Source organism: Bos mutus, chromosome 25 (assembly GCF_027580195.1).
Source record: "Bos mutus isolate GX-2022 chromosome 25, NWIPB_WYAK_1.1, whole genome shotgun sequence".
Classification (NCBI taxonomy): Eukaryota; Metazoa; Chordata; class Mammalia; order Artiodactyla; family Bovidae; genus Bos; species Bos mutus.
The window spans coordinates 38,790,800-38,804,717 of NC_091641.1; the positions used below are offsets into that span (position 1 = coordinate 38,790,800).

The 13,918-nt window shown below is 45.0% G+C and overlaps 1 protein-coding gene across 2 annotated transcripts in view; it reads left to right on the forward strand.

Annotated features, from left to right (window-relative positions):
* Nucleotides 1-13,918, forward strand: part of ADCY9 (adenylate cyclase 9) — a 105,387-nt gene that overhangs the window by 85,856 nt on the left and 5,613 nt on the right. For both annotated transcript variants that reach the window (XM_070362516.1, XM_070362517.1), the window contains exons 8-10: nucleotides 963-1,122; nucleotides 2,012-2,163; nucleotides 9,920-9,961. In XM_070362516.1, the coding sequence (XP_070218617.1) occupies nucleotides 963-1,122; nucleotides 2,012-2,163; nucleotides 9,920-9,961 (354 nt within the window). The remainder of the gene's footprint in view (nucleotides 1-962; nucleotides 1,123-2,011; nucleotides 2,164-9,919; nucleotides 9,962-13,918) is intronic.

Here is a 13,918-nt window from a genome sequence, read left to right on the forward strand (position 1 = left end):
TCAGTGTCCTCTGCGGCCTCAATGCCGCCAGTTAAGTCCCTTGAGCTCCCAAACCAGACACTTAGAAAGTGGGAAGATAAGGGGTAAGAAAGCAGAGCAGAGAGAGAGAAGAGGAGGTGTGCAGGGTGCCCCTGACCGGGGCCTCTCCTGGATGCAAGAGTGAAGCCCTAAACCCCCAGAGGAAGCACAGGCCCAAGTCCATGGGCTCGGGTCAGGCAGTGGTTTCTTCGAGGTGACACGGAAACACAAGCAGCCAAAGAAAACGTAGCTACGCTAGACTTCATTAGAATCTAAAACTTTCATGTTTCAAAGAACACCATCATCACTCTTCACCCCTAAGTGAACGAGGACATACAGAATAGAAAAGTATTGGCAGTCGTGTCCACAACAAGGGTCCAGAATGTTAGCTCAATAATAAAAGGCACTCCGTTTAAAAATGGACAGAGGGTCTGAGAGACATCAGGGCCCCTCTAGGAGGCAGGGCCCTCAGGACCCGCCCAACTGGCCTTCAAGTGCAGCCCCAGCCCCAGGAGCTCACAGTGATTCTGCCGATGCCATCGCTGCCCCAGGCCCACCCCTTCCTCCAGCCCTGCTGCTCTCAGCAGGATGGCCCCACACTGGGGGTCAGAGAGAAACAGGGAGACTGGCCCTGACCTGGAGTTTCTGCTCCTCCCCAGCATCCCAGGACAGGAAACTGTAGCTTCCAGTGCGTGACCCCTCCCCTCCACGCTCACCTCCAGCCTCCCAGGAGGCCCCTTCAGCTCTTTGCCAAAGGGTTTCTCTGCCTTGCCCACAGCAAGCCCTTCTCTGGGGCCTGCCTGCCTCCGTGTCTCGGCTCCAAGCTCCTCGCCAAGCTGCTGGGGACCCACTCCCAAACTAGCTGCGCCCTGTGCGTGCCTGCCCTTGGCTGGGGGGCACCAAAAAGACCCAAACCCTGATTTTCCTTTCTCCCCGCTCCCCAGGATGGTGTTCTTCCTGGAGGACGTGATGACGTGCACGAAGCGCCTGCTGGAGTGGATAGCCGGCTGGCTCCCGCGCCATTTCATCGGGGCCATCCTGGTGTCTCTCCCCGCCCTGGCGGTGTATTCACACGTCACCTCTGAATTTGAAACAAACATACACGTAAGTAGAGTCGCAGTGATTTTGTGTCCAGGTTCCTCTGGGCTTACGGATCACTTTTTTATTTTTAAATAAGTCTGCTGGCTTGGGACAGGAATTTAAACACAAAGGCCCATACCCTATCAGTCCTTTGAAGTTGTCTTTTTAAAAGACTTGCCTAGGACAGAGGAGCAGGCCTGCCTGGGGAGAGTGCCCTATGGGGCTGGGTGCTCTCCTACCCTCTGAGTGTCGCCAAATCCCAAGTCAGTTATTTCCTTACATGTTTTATGAGGAAGCATCTGTCCCACATATCCAAATGATACAGGGTAATACACTGTTGTCCATCAACTGTACTTCATTTTAAAAGTAAAAATAATAACCTTAGTCTGCAGAGCTGGCACCAACCATCCACTGGCACCTCAGCTGGCTGCTGTTGATCATGGAAGGTGCTTCCAAGTTAAACCCATAAAGAGTGAATTCACGCTGCTGTTGCAAGATTGTATTTCTGGTGCCGGCAACTGTAGCACAGAGTGCTGGCGGGCTGGCTGCATTCGCTACTTACACACCCCGATTTCATTTCCGCAGACATGCAGCAGGGTGCCCGCAGGACAGGTTTTGGGGAGGGAACTGATGACCGGGTGGCTTCATGGGGGCAGCCTGCCTTTCCTCCCTGCCAAGGTGACGTGTGTGGTTCCCACACGTCGGAGAGGAATCTTAGTGCCTGTGAGACCTGTAAGCGAGAAAACTGTGGGAACTTAATTAGTCCCATGGTTTAAGATCTGTCCCTGAACTGAGGGTGTTCTGTTCCACAGAAGGACAGGTAAGCGAGTGTGTCATCTGCTCTCGGGGTTCCCAGGTGGAGGGGAGGCTGGTGGGCGCACTGGGGTCCTCACGAGCCCTCCCCTCATTTCAGTCCACCATGTTCACGGGCTCGGCCGTGCTGACCGCCGTGGTGCAATACTGCAACTTCTGCCAGCTCAGCTCCTGGATGCGGTCCTCCCTGGCCACTGTCGTCGGGGCCGGGCCCCTGCTGCTGCTGCTCTACATCTCCCTGTGCCCGGACAGGTACGTGAGCCCTGCTCGCCATGCAGGGGGTCACCCGCCCTAACACTGCTTTTGTCCCCTCACACCTTTCCTCTTAATTGAGATATATTATTGACACAGAAGCGTTAGTTTCCAGGTGCACTATGTAATGATTTACTGTTTCTGTACTTTGTGAAATGATGACCATCGTAAGTCTAGTTAAGTTACTCTCAGGAATGTCCTGGCAGTTCACTGGTTAGGATTCGGTGCTCTCACTGCTGGGGCCCAGGTTCAATCCCTGGTGGGCAACTAAGATCCCACAAGCCGTGATGTAAAGCCAAAAAAAGAAAAAAATGTTACCTTCTCAGCAACTTTCAAATATATAGTACAGTATTATTAACTATAGTTACCACGGTGTGTGAGCTTGAGTAAACTCCAGGAGTTGGTATGGACAGGGAGGCCTGGCGTGCTGCAGTCCATGGGGTCGCAGAGAGTCGGACATGACGGAGCGACTGGACTGAACTGACCTCGGTGTGTATTACTTCCCCAGGACTTAACTACTTTATAATCGGAACTTTGTACCTTCTGAGAACCTTCACCCATTTTACCCACTTTCCGCCCCTGCCTCTAGCAACCCAGTCTGTTCTCTAAAGAGTTCACGGTGTGGTTTTTTTGTTTGTTTTTAGAGTCTACATGTAAATGAGATCGTATGGTATTTGTCTTTCTCTGTCTGACTTATTTCACTTAATGCCTCCAAGGTCTGTCCATGTTGTCACAAATGGCAGGATTTCTTTCTTTTTTGTGGCTGAATCATATTCTGTTGTATATATACCATGTTTTCTTTATCCATTCATTCATCGACACATACTTAGGTTCCTTCTCATCTTGGCTATTGTAAATAGTGCTGTAATGGACATGTGGATACAGGTGTCTTTTCAAGTTGCTGTTTGTGTTCCCTTCAGATGTTTCTGAACTGGAACTGCTAGGTCATATATTAGTTCAATGTTTAATTTTGGGGAGACCCTCATAATGTTTTCCATAGTGGCTGCACCAGTTTACTTCTCACTAGCAGTGCACCGGGGATTCCCTGGTAGCTCAGCTGATAAAGAATCCGCCTGCAATGCAGGAGACCCCAGTTTGATTCCTGGGTTGGGAAGATCCCCTGGAGAAGGGATAGGCTACTTGATCCAATATTCTTAGGTTTCCCTGGTGGCTCAGCTGGTAAAGAATCCTCCTGCAATGCAGGAGACCTGGGTTTGATCCCTGGGTTGGAAAGATCCCTTGGAGGAGGACATGGCAACCCACTTCAGTATTTTTGCCTGGAGAATCGCCATGGACAGAGGAGCTTGACAAACTACAGTCCATGGGGTCCCAAAGAGTCGGACACGACTGAGCGACTGAGCACAACACAGCAGTGCACAAGAGTTCTCTCGTCTCCATGTCTCAGCATCACTTGTTACTTCTTACCTTTTTTTGTTTATACCTGTGCTAATAGGTGTGAGGTGATGGTTTGCTTGATGTGCATTTCCCTGATAATTAGGGGGGTATTGAACAGCTTTTCATGTGCTTATGAGCCATCTCTATGTCTGCTTTAGAAAAATGTCTGTTTAGATCCTCTGCCTGTTTTTCAATTAAATTTCTGGGTTTTGCTATTGAATTGTGTCTGTCACTTGTTCTTTCTCATCAGTACTAATGCCCTCCACCCCAACAGACGTTTACGTCTCAACAGGAAATAGCTTTCAGCCTCATCAAGTCAACAACTTGATGAAATGCCCAAAGAATAATATGCAACGGAAAGAAAAAGGAAATAATTTTTAATAGCAAAATATGTATTTACCTGTAGACTTCCTGGGGTGACCACCCCCAGCTGACGTCATGGAGTAGTCACATGCTAGAATTCATAGTTGTCCCATGGTATCCTCAGGGGATTGGTTCTCAGACCCCTTCCCCTAATACCAAAATTCAAGGATGTTCAAGTTCCTCCTATAAATGGCACCATATTTGCATATAACCTACAAAGCTGTTTAGACTACTTATGATACCTAATACAGTATAAGTGCTATGTTGTAAGTTGTAAGCATGCAGCAAATTTAAATTTTGCTTTTTTGGAACTTTCTGGAAATTTTCTTCATAATATTTTCAATCTGAAAGTGAAAGTTGCTCAGTTGTGTCCAACTCTTTGCAGCCCCATGGACTATACAGTCCATGGAATTTTCCAGGCCAGAATACTGGCGTGGGTAGTTCCTCCCTTCTCCAGGGGATCTTCCCAACCCAGGGATCCAACCCAGGTCTCTCCCGCATTGCATTCTGTACCCGCTGAGCCACAAGGAAAGCCCAAGAATACTGGAGTGGCTACCGGGCTTCCCTGATAGCTCAGTTGGTCAGGAATCTGCCTGCAATGAAGGAGACTCGGTTCGATTCCTGGGTCAGGAAGATCCACTGGAGAAGGGATTTTTGATCTGAGGTTGGTTGAATCCAGAGATGCAGAACCTGTGGATGTAGAAGGCCATTTGTATTTACAATGAGGAAGTTTGAATTTAAGAAAGTAGAACCAGAAGCCATTTCATACAAGACTATCAAGAAAACGAAATGTTAGAGGTGGATGTGACACACAAATGAAAAGAAGTAGCTGGTTCTGACCTCGTGTAGTGGGGCTAGTGTGCTGAGACAGGTCACAGACTGTCGGAGTGGAGGAATTGAAGAATGATGGCCTCGCGAGTGACCTGGCCCTATTCATAAATACTGTGTCATAACAGTTCTCCACCTTATGACATGAAACGTTAGGGCAGTGAGAAATCACTAGAAATACGTCTCTTATCTTGAAATCCTTCCACATATTGAAGAATACATTTTACTCAAATGGCCTTCAAAGCTCTTTCACTGGTGATGTGGGGAAAAGAAACAGGAGCTTTGTGAAGACCCCTGGGTACAGAATCTGTTCTGTGCTATGAAAAATGTAAAAATTAAAATATATAGGATAGCGCTGATAGGTGCTATGTTTAAAACAGCCTTTTAATGAACCCATCAAGGCTCCTACTTTCCATGTGTCCTACTAATTAAGTCATGTTTTGGTTCTCCTAAATTACCAGTTGTACATTTGCAACTGGCTTTGTGACTTTTAACCTTTTCAACTAAATATATAGTTGGAAATATGATGCTACCTTGGACAGCAAAGTGCACATAGTAAGTAATTTATTCATAAATTTGGAAGGAATGTCTCAAATCATTAAGCTTCTGTTTCTAAACGTGGGACTTTTTGTGCAACTGCTTATGAAAATGTTTTATGTTAGCACACATTAAAGAACCATTTATTTATATTTACAGTGGATTTAGATTAGCAGGGTATTTCAAAGTTACATGGGACATTTCTCCATTGTGCTCTGCAGGACATCTAACATTCCTGGCTCCCCAAATTATTATGACAACCAGAAGGGACACCAGTATTCCCAAAATGCTCCCCTGTGCTGTGCTGTGCTTAGTTGCTCAGTCATGCCTGACTCTTTGTGACCACATGGACTGAAGTCCGCCAAGCTCCTCTGTCCATGGGAATTCTCCAGGCAAGAATACTGGAGTGGGTAGCCTTTCCCTTCTCCAAAATGCTCCCCTAGGAGTGGTATTACCACTGAGAATCATTGCTTTCATAAATTCAAAAGTAGAAAATGGTCTAATTTGTCTCAATATCCAGATGAAATCACCATAGTGCATTTGGGATATTACCAAAGCAGTGGTCAGTAATGGACAGAGTGAATGTCCTTCCTCAATTTACTTAATAAAATAATAGCGACGTGAAAGATGTTCAAGTTCTCTGCAAATTAAGATCAAAAAGAGAATTCAAAGTATTCAGTATTCACTTTATTCAGGGAATTCACTGCTATTCAGCATTTGAAAGGAAATTTTAATGAACAGTTAAATTACTTTAAGCAAAACAAAGTGTCCTTTTTCCTTTCTGAAGGTGTGTGCAGCCTTGTGGAATTATGGTCTTTATAGAGCTCTTTCCCAACAGTATGAAATTCAGTAATACACTTTTTAACCTTTTAGTTCAGTTCAGTCCAGTCACTCAGTCGTGTCCAACTCTTTGCAACCCCATTAATTGCAGCACGCCAGGCCTCCCTGTCCATCACCAACTCCCAGAGTTCACTCAAACTCATGTCCATCGAGTCAGTGATGCCATCCAGCCATCTCATCCTCTGTCGTCCCCTTCTCCTCCTGCCCTCAATCCCTCCCAGCATCAGAGTCTTTTCCAATGAGTCAACTCTTCACATGAGGTGGCTAAAGTGCTGGAGTTTCAGCTTCAGCATCACTCCTTCCAGTGAACACCCAGGACTGAGACTGGTTGGATCTCCTTGCAGTCCAAGGGACTCTCAAGAGTCTTCTCCAACACCACAGTTCAAAAACATCAATTCTTCAGCGCTCAGCTTTCTTCACAGTCCATCTCTCACATCCATACATGATCACTGGGAAAACCATAGCCTTAACTAGACGGACCTTTGTTGGCAAAGTAATGTCTCTGCTTTTGAATATGCTGTCTAGGTTGGTCATAACTTTTCTTCCAAGGAGTAAGCATCTTTTAATTTCATGGCTGCAATCACCATCTCCAGTGATTTTGGAGCCCCAAAAAATAAAGTCTGACACTGTTTCCACTGTTTCCCCATCTATTTCCCATGAAGTGATGGGACCGGATGCTGTGATCTTAATTTTCTGAATGTTGAGTTTTAAGCCAACTTTTTCACTCTCCTCTTTCACTTTCATCAAGAGGCTTTTTAGTTCCTCTTCACTTTCTGCCATAAGGGTGGTGTCATCTGCATATCTGAGGTTATTGATATTTCTCCCGGCAATCTTGACTCCAGTTTGTGTTTCCTCCAGCCCAGCGTTTCTCATGATGTACTCTGCATGTAAGTTAAATAAGCAGGGTGACAATATGCAGCCTTGACGAACTCCTTTTCCTATTTAAGTCCATCACAATTACCCCATCAGCCATTCAGTCACAGGGATGGACCTTTTCCACTTCGATCTGGAAAGCATTAGCTATGGGGAACCCAGAAATCAAGCAGGAGATCTCGAAGTGGGGCTGGTGGTTGAATCTTTGCTTGATCCGGTCCACCCCCATACTCTCAGGATCCTCTCAGCCCATCTGCCCTGTCACTACTGAGCCCAACCAGGATAGGGGGCATGTTCAGTTCAGTTCAGTTGCTCAGTCATGTCCAACTCTTTGCGACCCCATGGATCGCAGCACGGCAGGCCTCCCTGTCCATCACCAACTCCCGGAGTTCACTCAGACTCAATGTCCATCGAGTCAGCGATGCCACCCAGCCATCTCATCCTCTGTCGTCCCCTTCTCCTCCTGCCCCCAATCCCTCCCAGCATCAGAGTCTTTTCCAATGAGTCAACTCTTCGCATGAGGTGGCCAAAGTACTGGAGTTTCAGCTTTAGCATCATTCCTTCCAAAGAAATCCCAGGGCTGATCTCCTTCAGAATGGACTGGTTGGATCTCCTTGCAGTCCAAGGGACTCTCAAGAGTCTTCTCCAATAGCACAGTTCAAAAGCATCAATTCTTCTGTGCTCAGCTTTCTTTATAGGCCAACTCTCACATCCATACATGACCACTGGAAAAACCATAGCCTTGACTAGACGGACCTTTGTTGACAAAGTAATGTCTCTGCTTTTTAATATGCTGTCTAGGTTGGTCATAACTTTCCTTCCAAGAAGCAAGCGTCTTTTAATTTCATGGCTACAATCACCATCTGCAGTGATTTTGGAGCCCCCAAAAATTAAGTCTGACACTGTTTCCACTGTTTTTTCATCTATTTGCCATGAAGTGACGGGACTGGATGCCATGATCTTAGTTTTCTGAATGTTGAGCTTTAAGTCAACTTTTTCACTCTCTTCTTTCACTTTCATCAAGAGGCTCTTTAGTTCTTCTTCACTTTCTGCCATAAGGGTGGTGTCATCTGCATATCTGAGATTATTGATATTTCTCCCAGCAATCTTGATTCCAGCTTGTGCTTCATCTAGCCCAGGGTTTCTCATGATGTACTCTGCATATGAATTAAATAAGCAGGGTGACAATATACAGCCTATTTGGAACCAGTCTGTTGTTCTATGTCCAGTTCTAACTGTTGCTTCCTGACCTGCATACAGACTTCTCAAGAGGCAGGTCAGGTGGTCTGGTATTCCCATCTCTTTCAGAATTTGCCACAGTTTATTATGATCCACACAGTCAAAGGCTTTGGCTAGTCAATAAAGCAGAAATTGATGTTTTTCTGGAACTCTTTCTTTTTCGATGATCCATCGGATGTTGGCAATTTGATCTCTGATTCCTCTGCCTTTTCTAAAACCAGCTTGAACATCTGGAAGTTCACGGTTCATGTGTTGCTGAGGCCTGGCTTGGAGAATTTTGAGCATTACTTTACTAGCATGTCAGATGAGTGCAATTGTGCGGTAGTTTGAGCATTCTTTGGCATTGCCTTGCTTTGGGATTGCAATGAAAACTGACATTTTCCAGGCCTGTGGCCTCTGCTGAGTTTTCCAAAATTGCTGGCATATTGAGTGCAGCACTTTCACAGCATCATCTTTTAGGCTTTGAAATAGTTCAACTGGAATTTTATCATCTACACTAGCTATGTTCGTAGGGAGAGCAAAACATGAACCGAATCCCTATGAAGCAGGGCAACTCGTCTGGCTTTGAGGAGACGGGAGACTCTTCCAGCTTTGGGGGGGGAAACACACGTGGGTTATAGCAGTGTCACGGTCGTGTCTGGACTGGATGAGAAGAGGACATAAAGTCTTAGAATTCTCATTTCGTGTGTAGCTCTCACTTTCCTTCTCTGTGAAGGCAGCTTCTATAATCATGTAAGCCACTCTGAGCCCTCACTGGCCTGTGCTGCCCAGGAGAGCTGCTCCCAGGTGCTCCACGAGGTCCCCTTTGCAGGAAGCAAGGCTGGGGGCCTGGAGGGTGAAGTGTCAGGGCCCTTGCCCCGGGGAGAGGGGAGGTTCAGGTGATCTGTGGGCCTGACTGGATGCTGGGTCTAAGGTGACCCCAAAGGAAGCCGTGGAGAGGACGGGCTGTGTGTCTCAGGCACCTTCCCCAGCAGCACCGAGAGAGAGGTTGTTGGGTACGTGTGGTTTCAGTGCCCTAAGATTGGGATTTGATTGCTTTGGGGACCACCAATAGCAAAGTTCAGCCTCCAGAGTAAATCATTCAGCAGCACCTCCAGCAGGGCCTTTTGAAATTGATCCTCTGTCAGTAGGCTTCGGTGTCTGAAAATGACCAAAGTTTCCAGCCTGTAGATACTCTGGATGGGTTCTTAGCAACAAAATGAAGGCTTTAGAGACCTTTCCTGATTTTGCTCTTTGTTGACTGTGCATACCTTCCGTGGCTAATATAAAAGTTGTTGTTGTTGTTGATATTTATTGATTGACTTGGCTGTGCTGGGTTTTAGTGCGGCATGTGGGGTCTTTCATTTTTGTTGCAGCATGTGGGGTCTTTAGTTGTGGCATGTAGGATCTAGTTCCCTGACCAGGGATTGAACCCAAGCCCCCTGCACTGGGAGTGAGGAGTCTCAACCACTGGACCACCAGGGAAGTCCTGATATACAGGCTTTTACATCATTGTCTTTACCATTTTGTTTTTCTTTATTAACGTACAACATCAAATTATAATTAAAATTTACTATCCTTAACTACCTTGAACTCCGCCTTGAAAATAGGAAAGTTGTTTTTATTTAAACTCTTCTCAGATTGCTTTGTGTATTGCCTTCCTAGCTTTTTATAATCATAGTTTTCTGCATTTTAATTTCAGTTCCACTGTAATTTCACACCTTGATGCAGTACAGAATTTCAGGTAAGCTTTTAACATTGTGCCTATATCTGAATAAAAGAGAGTAACTATATTATTGCTGGTTATTTCTAAGCTTCCTGAAAAAAGTTGTGTCTTGAATAAAAAGAACAACATACGCACTCTTAAAAGAGTAAGCGGAAAACATCTGTTTACTAAAATAGCAGATCGTATTTAGAATACCTTATTGGGAAAATGAATGATTGCTAAGACGTAGGCAGGTTTCTCCTGCTCTCTTGATAGTGGAGCATTCCTGTGAAAACTTTCCTAACCCTCACCGTGAAGAAGCAGTTACCTTAGGACACAGTTTGCTATCGGAGGCAAAAGATGAGTCGAGGTAAAGCACTGACGCTCACAGCTCAGAGCTGTGGTGGCTGACGCTGCGAGGCTAAGAGTCATACCTGGGGAGGAACCCCCTCCATTCAGGGTGGCGCTGGCTGCCTAACATTCACTGCAGGACAGACGCAGAACACTATTTTTACCTTTTGCCTTTTTCCCTAAAGGCCAAAATCCCCTTCAGATTTCTTTCATTAGCAAAAACAGGTACTAATATAGATCTTTCATCCAAGCAAAGCAGCGAAAAGCAAACTTTCAAAAAGCAAAGGATTCTGGTATTAGATTTGGTTTAATTTTATATACGACCTTTTATATATGACTGTTACAAAGGAAATCTCACAAATCAAAGTATTTTATTCACTAAAATATTTTAAATTAACTGACTAGAAATTTGAAAAAAAAATATGTTGGGTCCTTTCCTTACTATAAATGTCAAATTTAATTCTAAATAAATTGAACTCAAAAATTTTTAAAGTTATCTAAAAGTATATAAATATCAAGAAAAATAAAAATAATCAATTCTCAAGTCTCTAAGACAGAGATAACTTTCCAGTCTTATAAATAATAAATAAAACCACATTCACAAAAAAATAAGACTGAATGAGTGGATGGTACCAGCAGACTGAGAAAAATATTTTTGGGAGTGTTACATAAAGAACTAATTAAGACCTGATCTAAATTTTTCCTTCAAAATGTTACCATGTGGATACCCAGTGTAGGCCAGGGTATGGCACATTTATGAATTGATGGTGGTGTTTAATATTGTTGAATCTTCACAATAAGCTGATATATTAGGAGACTTTGTCCCTATTTTCCAGATAAGGAAGCTGAAGCTCAGAGAAGTTAAGGAACCTGCCTGTGAACATACAGCGAGTAACTGGCAGTGTTTAAACCCTTGCCTCCCTCACTGCCAGGCCATGCTTTTTTGCCATGCTTCATTACTTTTCAAAATGATACCATAGTTTTGGAAAGTAACTTGACAATCTATAAAAAACTGTCCTAAAAATGTTCATCACCTTTAGCCTAATAATTCTATTTTTTAAGCTTATCTGCTGAGGAAATAATTCAGCATTTGGTAAAGGCCACATCCCCCCAAATATTGATCATAGTGTTTTATAATATTGAAAGTTCATCAGCAAGTTAAGTTGTCAATAAAAAAGAAGTTAGTTATGAAACATGTACCCAAATATTGCAGCCATTAAAATATGGAAGTTATGGAAAGCATTCATGATTTTTTCATCTTTCATTTATTATGTAAAATTGCATATGTCTTATAGCTACAGGTAGGTATTTCATTATATATTTTAAAAAGTAATATATGTAATACTTATGATCTAATGGTGAGTGGTAATTTTTTTCTATTTCTATAATTAAAAAATTAAATATCTGTGTATGTTTAGATGTTGGGAAGGAGAATTAAAGTGACAATAGAAGTAGAATACGTATGCACAGAAGTCCCTAGATGACAAGAACAGCTCAGTGAATTTTCACAGGCGAACACAGCCATTTAACTGCCACCCAGACCAAGAAGTGGAACAGTACTGCAGCCCAGAAGCTCCCCATTACGCCTCCCCCTGGGTCCCTGCACCCGTCCTAGATGTAGATTTTAAATGGCATTGAAATACACCAGAATGTTGACACATCCCATGTTGAGCTGGCTAGGACGACCAGTGGTCTTTGTTGTCTGTTTCTCTCTGTTTGGTAATCCCTCTCTTCCATGGTAATGAACTCTACTCTCTCTTACTGTAACCTCCATTTGTCCACCTGTTGAGTTGTCTCTTGCATTTATTCATATCAGATCCCTCCTTTAGGGACTGACCTTCACTATTTGCATTTAGGAGTAGAGCTACTGCCTTCACTATCCCTTCTGCAGTAGAATAAGAAACACAGGTGTAGAGTGGAGGTAATTCTCTCACCCGCTGGTGGCAGATCTCTGGCTGCAGGGCAGCCCAGGGCACAACATGACAGTCTGTGCAGTAGGACCCTTCCTTTTTTCTCTTTCTCTCTTTTGAATTGAAGGGTAATTGCTTTACAGAATTTTGTTGTTTTCTGTCAAACCTCAGCATGAATCACATATCCTCTCCCTTTTGAACCTCCCTCCTTTTTAAGCAAAGGCCAGAGCAGGCGGTGCTGTTATTCCCTCTCCCTCTCCCACTGCCCACGTCTCACATTCCCCTGCTCCATCCAGAGCAGACTGGCCCGTGCCCGTCCCAGGCTCGGGCCACGCTGCCGGCTTTGGCCGCAGCGCAGTCGACTTCTACACCCTGCCCACTTCTCCCTCTGGATTCTACGATGCCTGGTTCCAAGATGACCTGAAGCCTTGGTGACATCTCATAAAGACGCTGTTCCTCAGTGTTACCCCTTCTGAGAAAAAGGAAAGGCCAATTCCTCAGCCAAGGAAAGGAGCTCACGCAGGGAAGACTCCTCCCTGCAGACTCACCCCTCCTCTGGGCCAGCCAGAGGGCTTAAGGGGCTGCACGTGGATCTGTTTCAGTACCTAAAATAGTTATGTTTAGTGCTTGTGATTCATAGTATGTTTTGCCATTCATTTAAGTGACAGCTGGCAAAATAAATGAGTGAGGTGTGGTGAATCTTGCCACAGAGGTCTTTTTTGGTTCCTGGTTCTTAGGCATGAAGTAAGGGTCCCCAAGACCATGCACCCCCAGTGATCATTCTCTTGGGGGACTCAGAACTCATCATATGGTTGTACCCATGACCATGGTTTATTATAGCAAAAAGGACAGAAAGCACAATCATCAGGGGGCAAAGGTGCATAAGACAAAGGCCAGAGGAAACCAGATGCCTGTGTTCAAGAGTGCTCCCAGTGGGGTCGTGCAGGATGTGCTGAATCCCCCAGCAATGAGCTGTGACAGGGAAGCACATCACATGGGCACCCTCTGCCTGGCATGTTCCAAAATCCAAGATTTCTGGAAAAACGGCAAGTGCTCAGCATACACTCTTGTTTGTACAAACAGTCCAGGCACAGTGAGCCCCTCTCCTCAGGGACGGGTGGGAATGCCCCAGAGCCAAGCTCCCAATGCCGACCTAGGGCACCCTGCCCATGGGCCTCTCTACGACACGGCCTCAGGCCCTTTCTGCACAGGCCCTTGGGCCAATAGAGACTTAGCCATACTCCAGCCCATCTTCTATTTACACATGAGGAAACAGACCTGAAAGATGGCGTGACCTGCCCAAGGGTCCCAGAGCTCTTCAGGGGGAGCCAACCTGGCCATTACGCCAAGGCTGGGGCTTTGGGGACTGTGTTTCACAGAAGGCATTATGGCCAGATTGGTCAATTTCATTATTTTTAATATCCTTAAGTTACTGCTAACAGTAAAACTCGTTTCAAGCACTCTGATTACAGAATTGAACTTTCTGTGCCACGGCTCTGTCTACACTCAGAATCCATCTGTTTTGTATATAATTATATTCCTATAAGTGACCCAGCAGCCCGCTCCGTGCATTTTAGAGTACAGCAGGGAACAGTTTACATGAGCAGAGCAATCACAGCCGTGTAAGCTGATGGAAGGATGAGAAGGAAATTCAACAAGCATTAACAGTGATTGCCTCTGGATAGTGCAATGATGGTGAATCTTTTCTTTGTTTCTACTTTTGCCCTAACCTTTC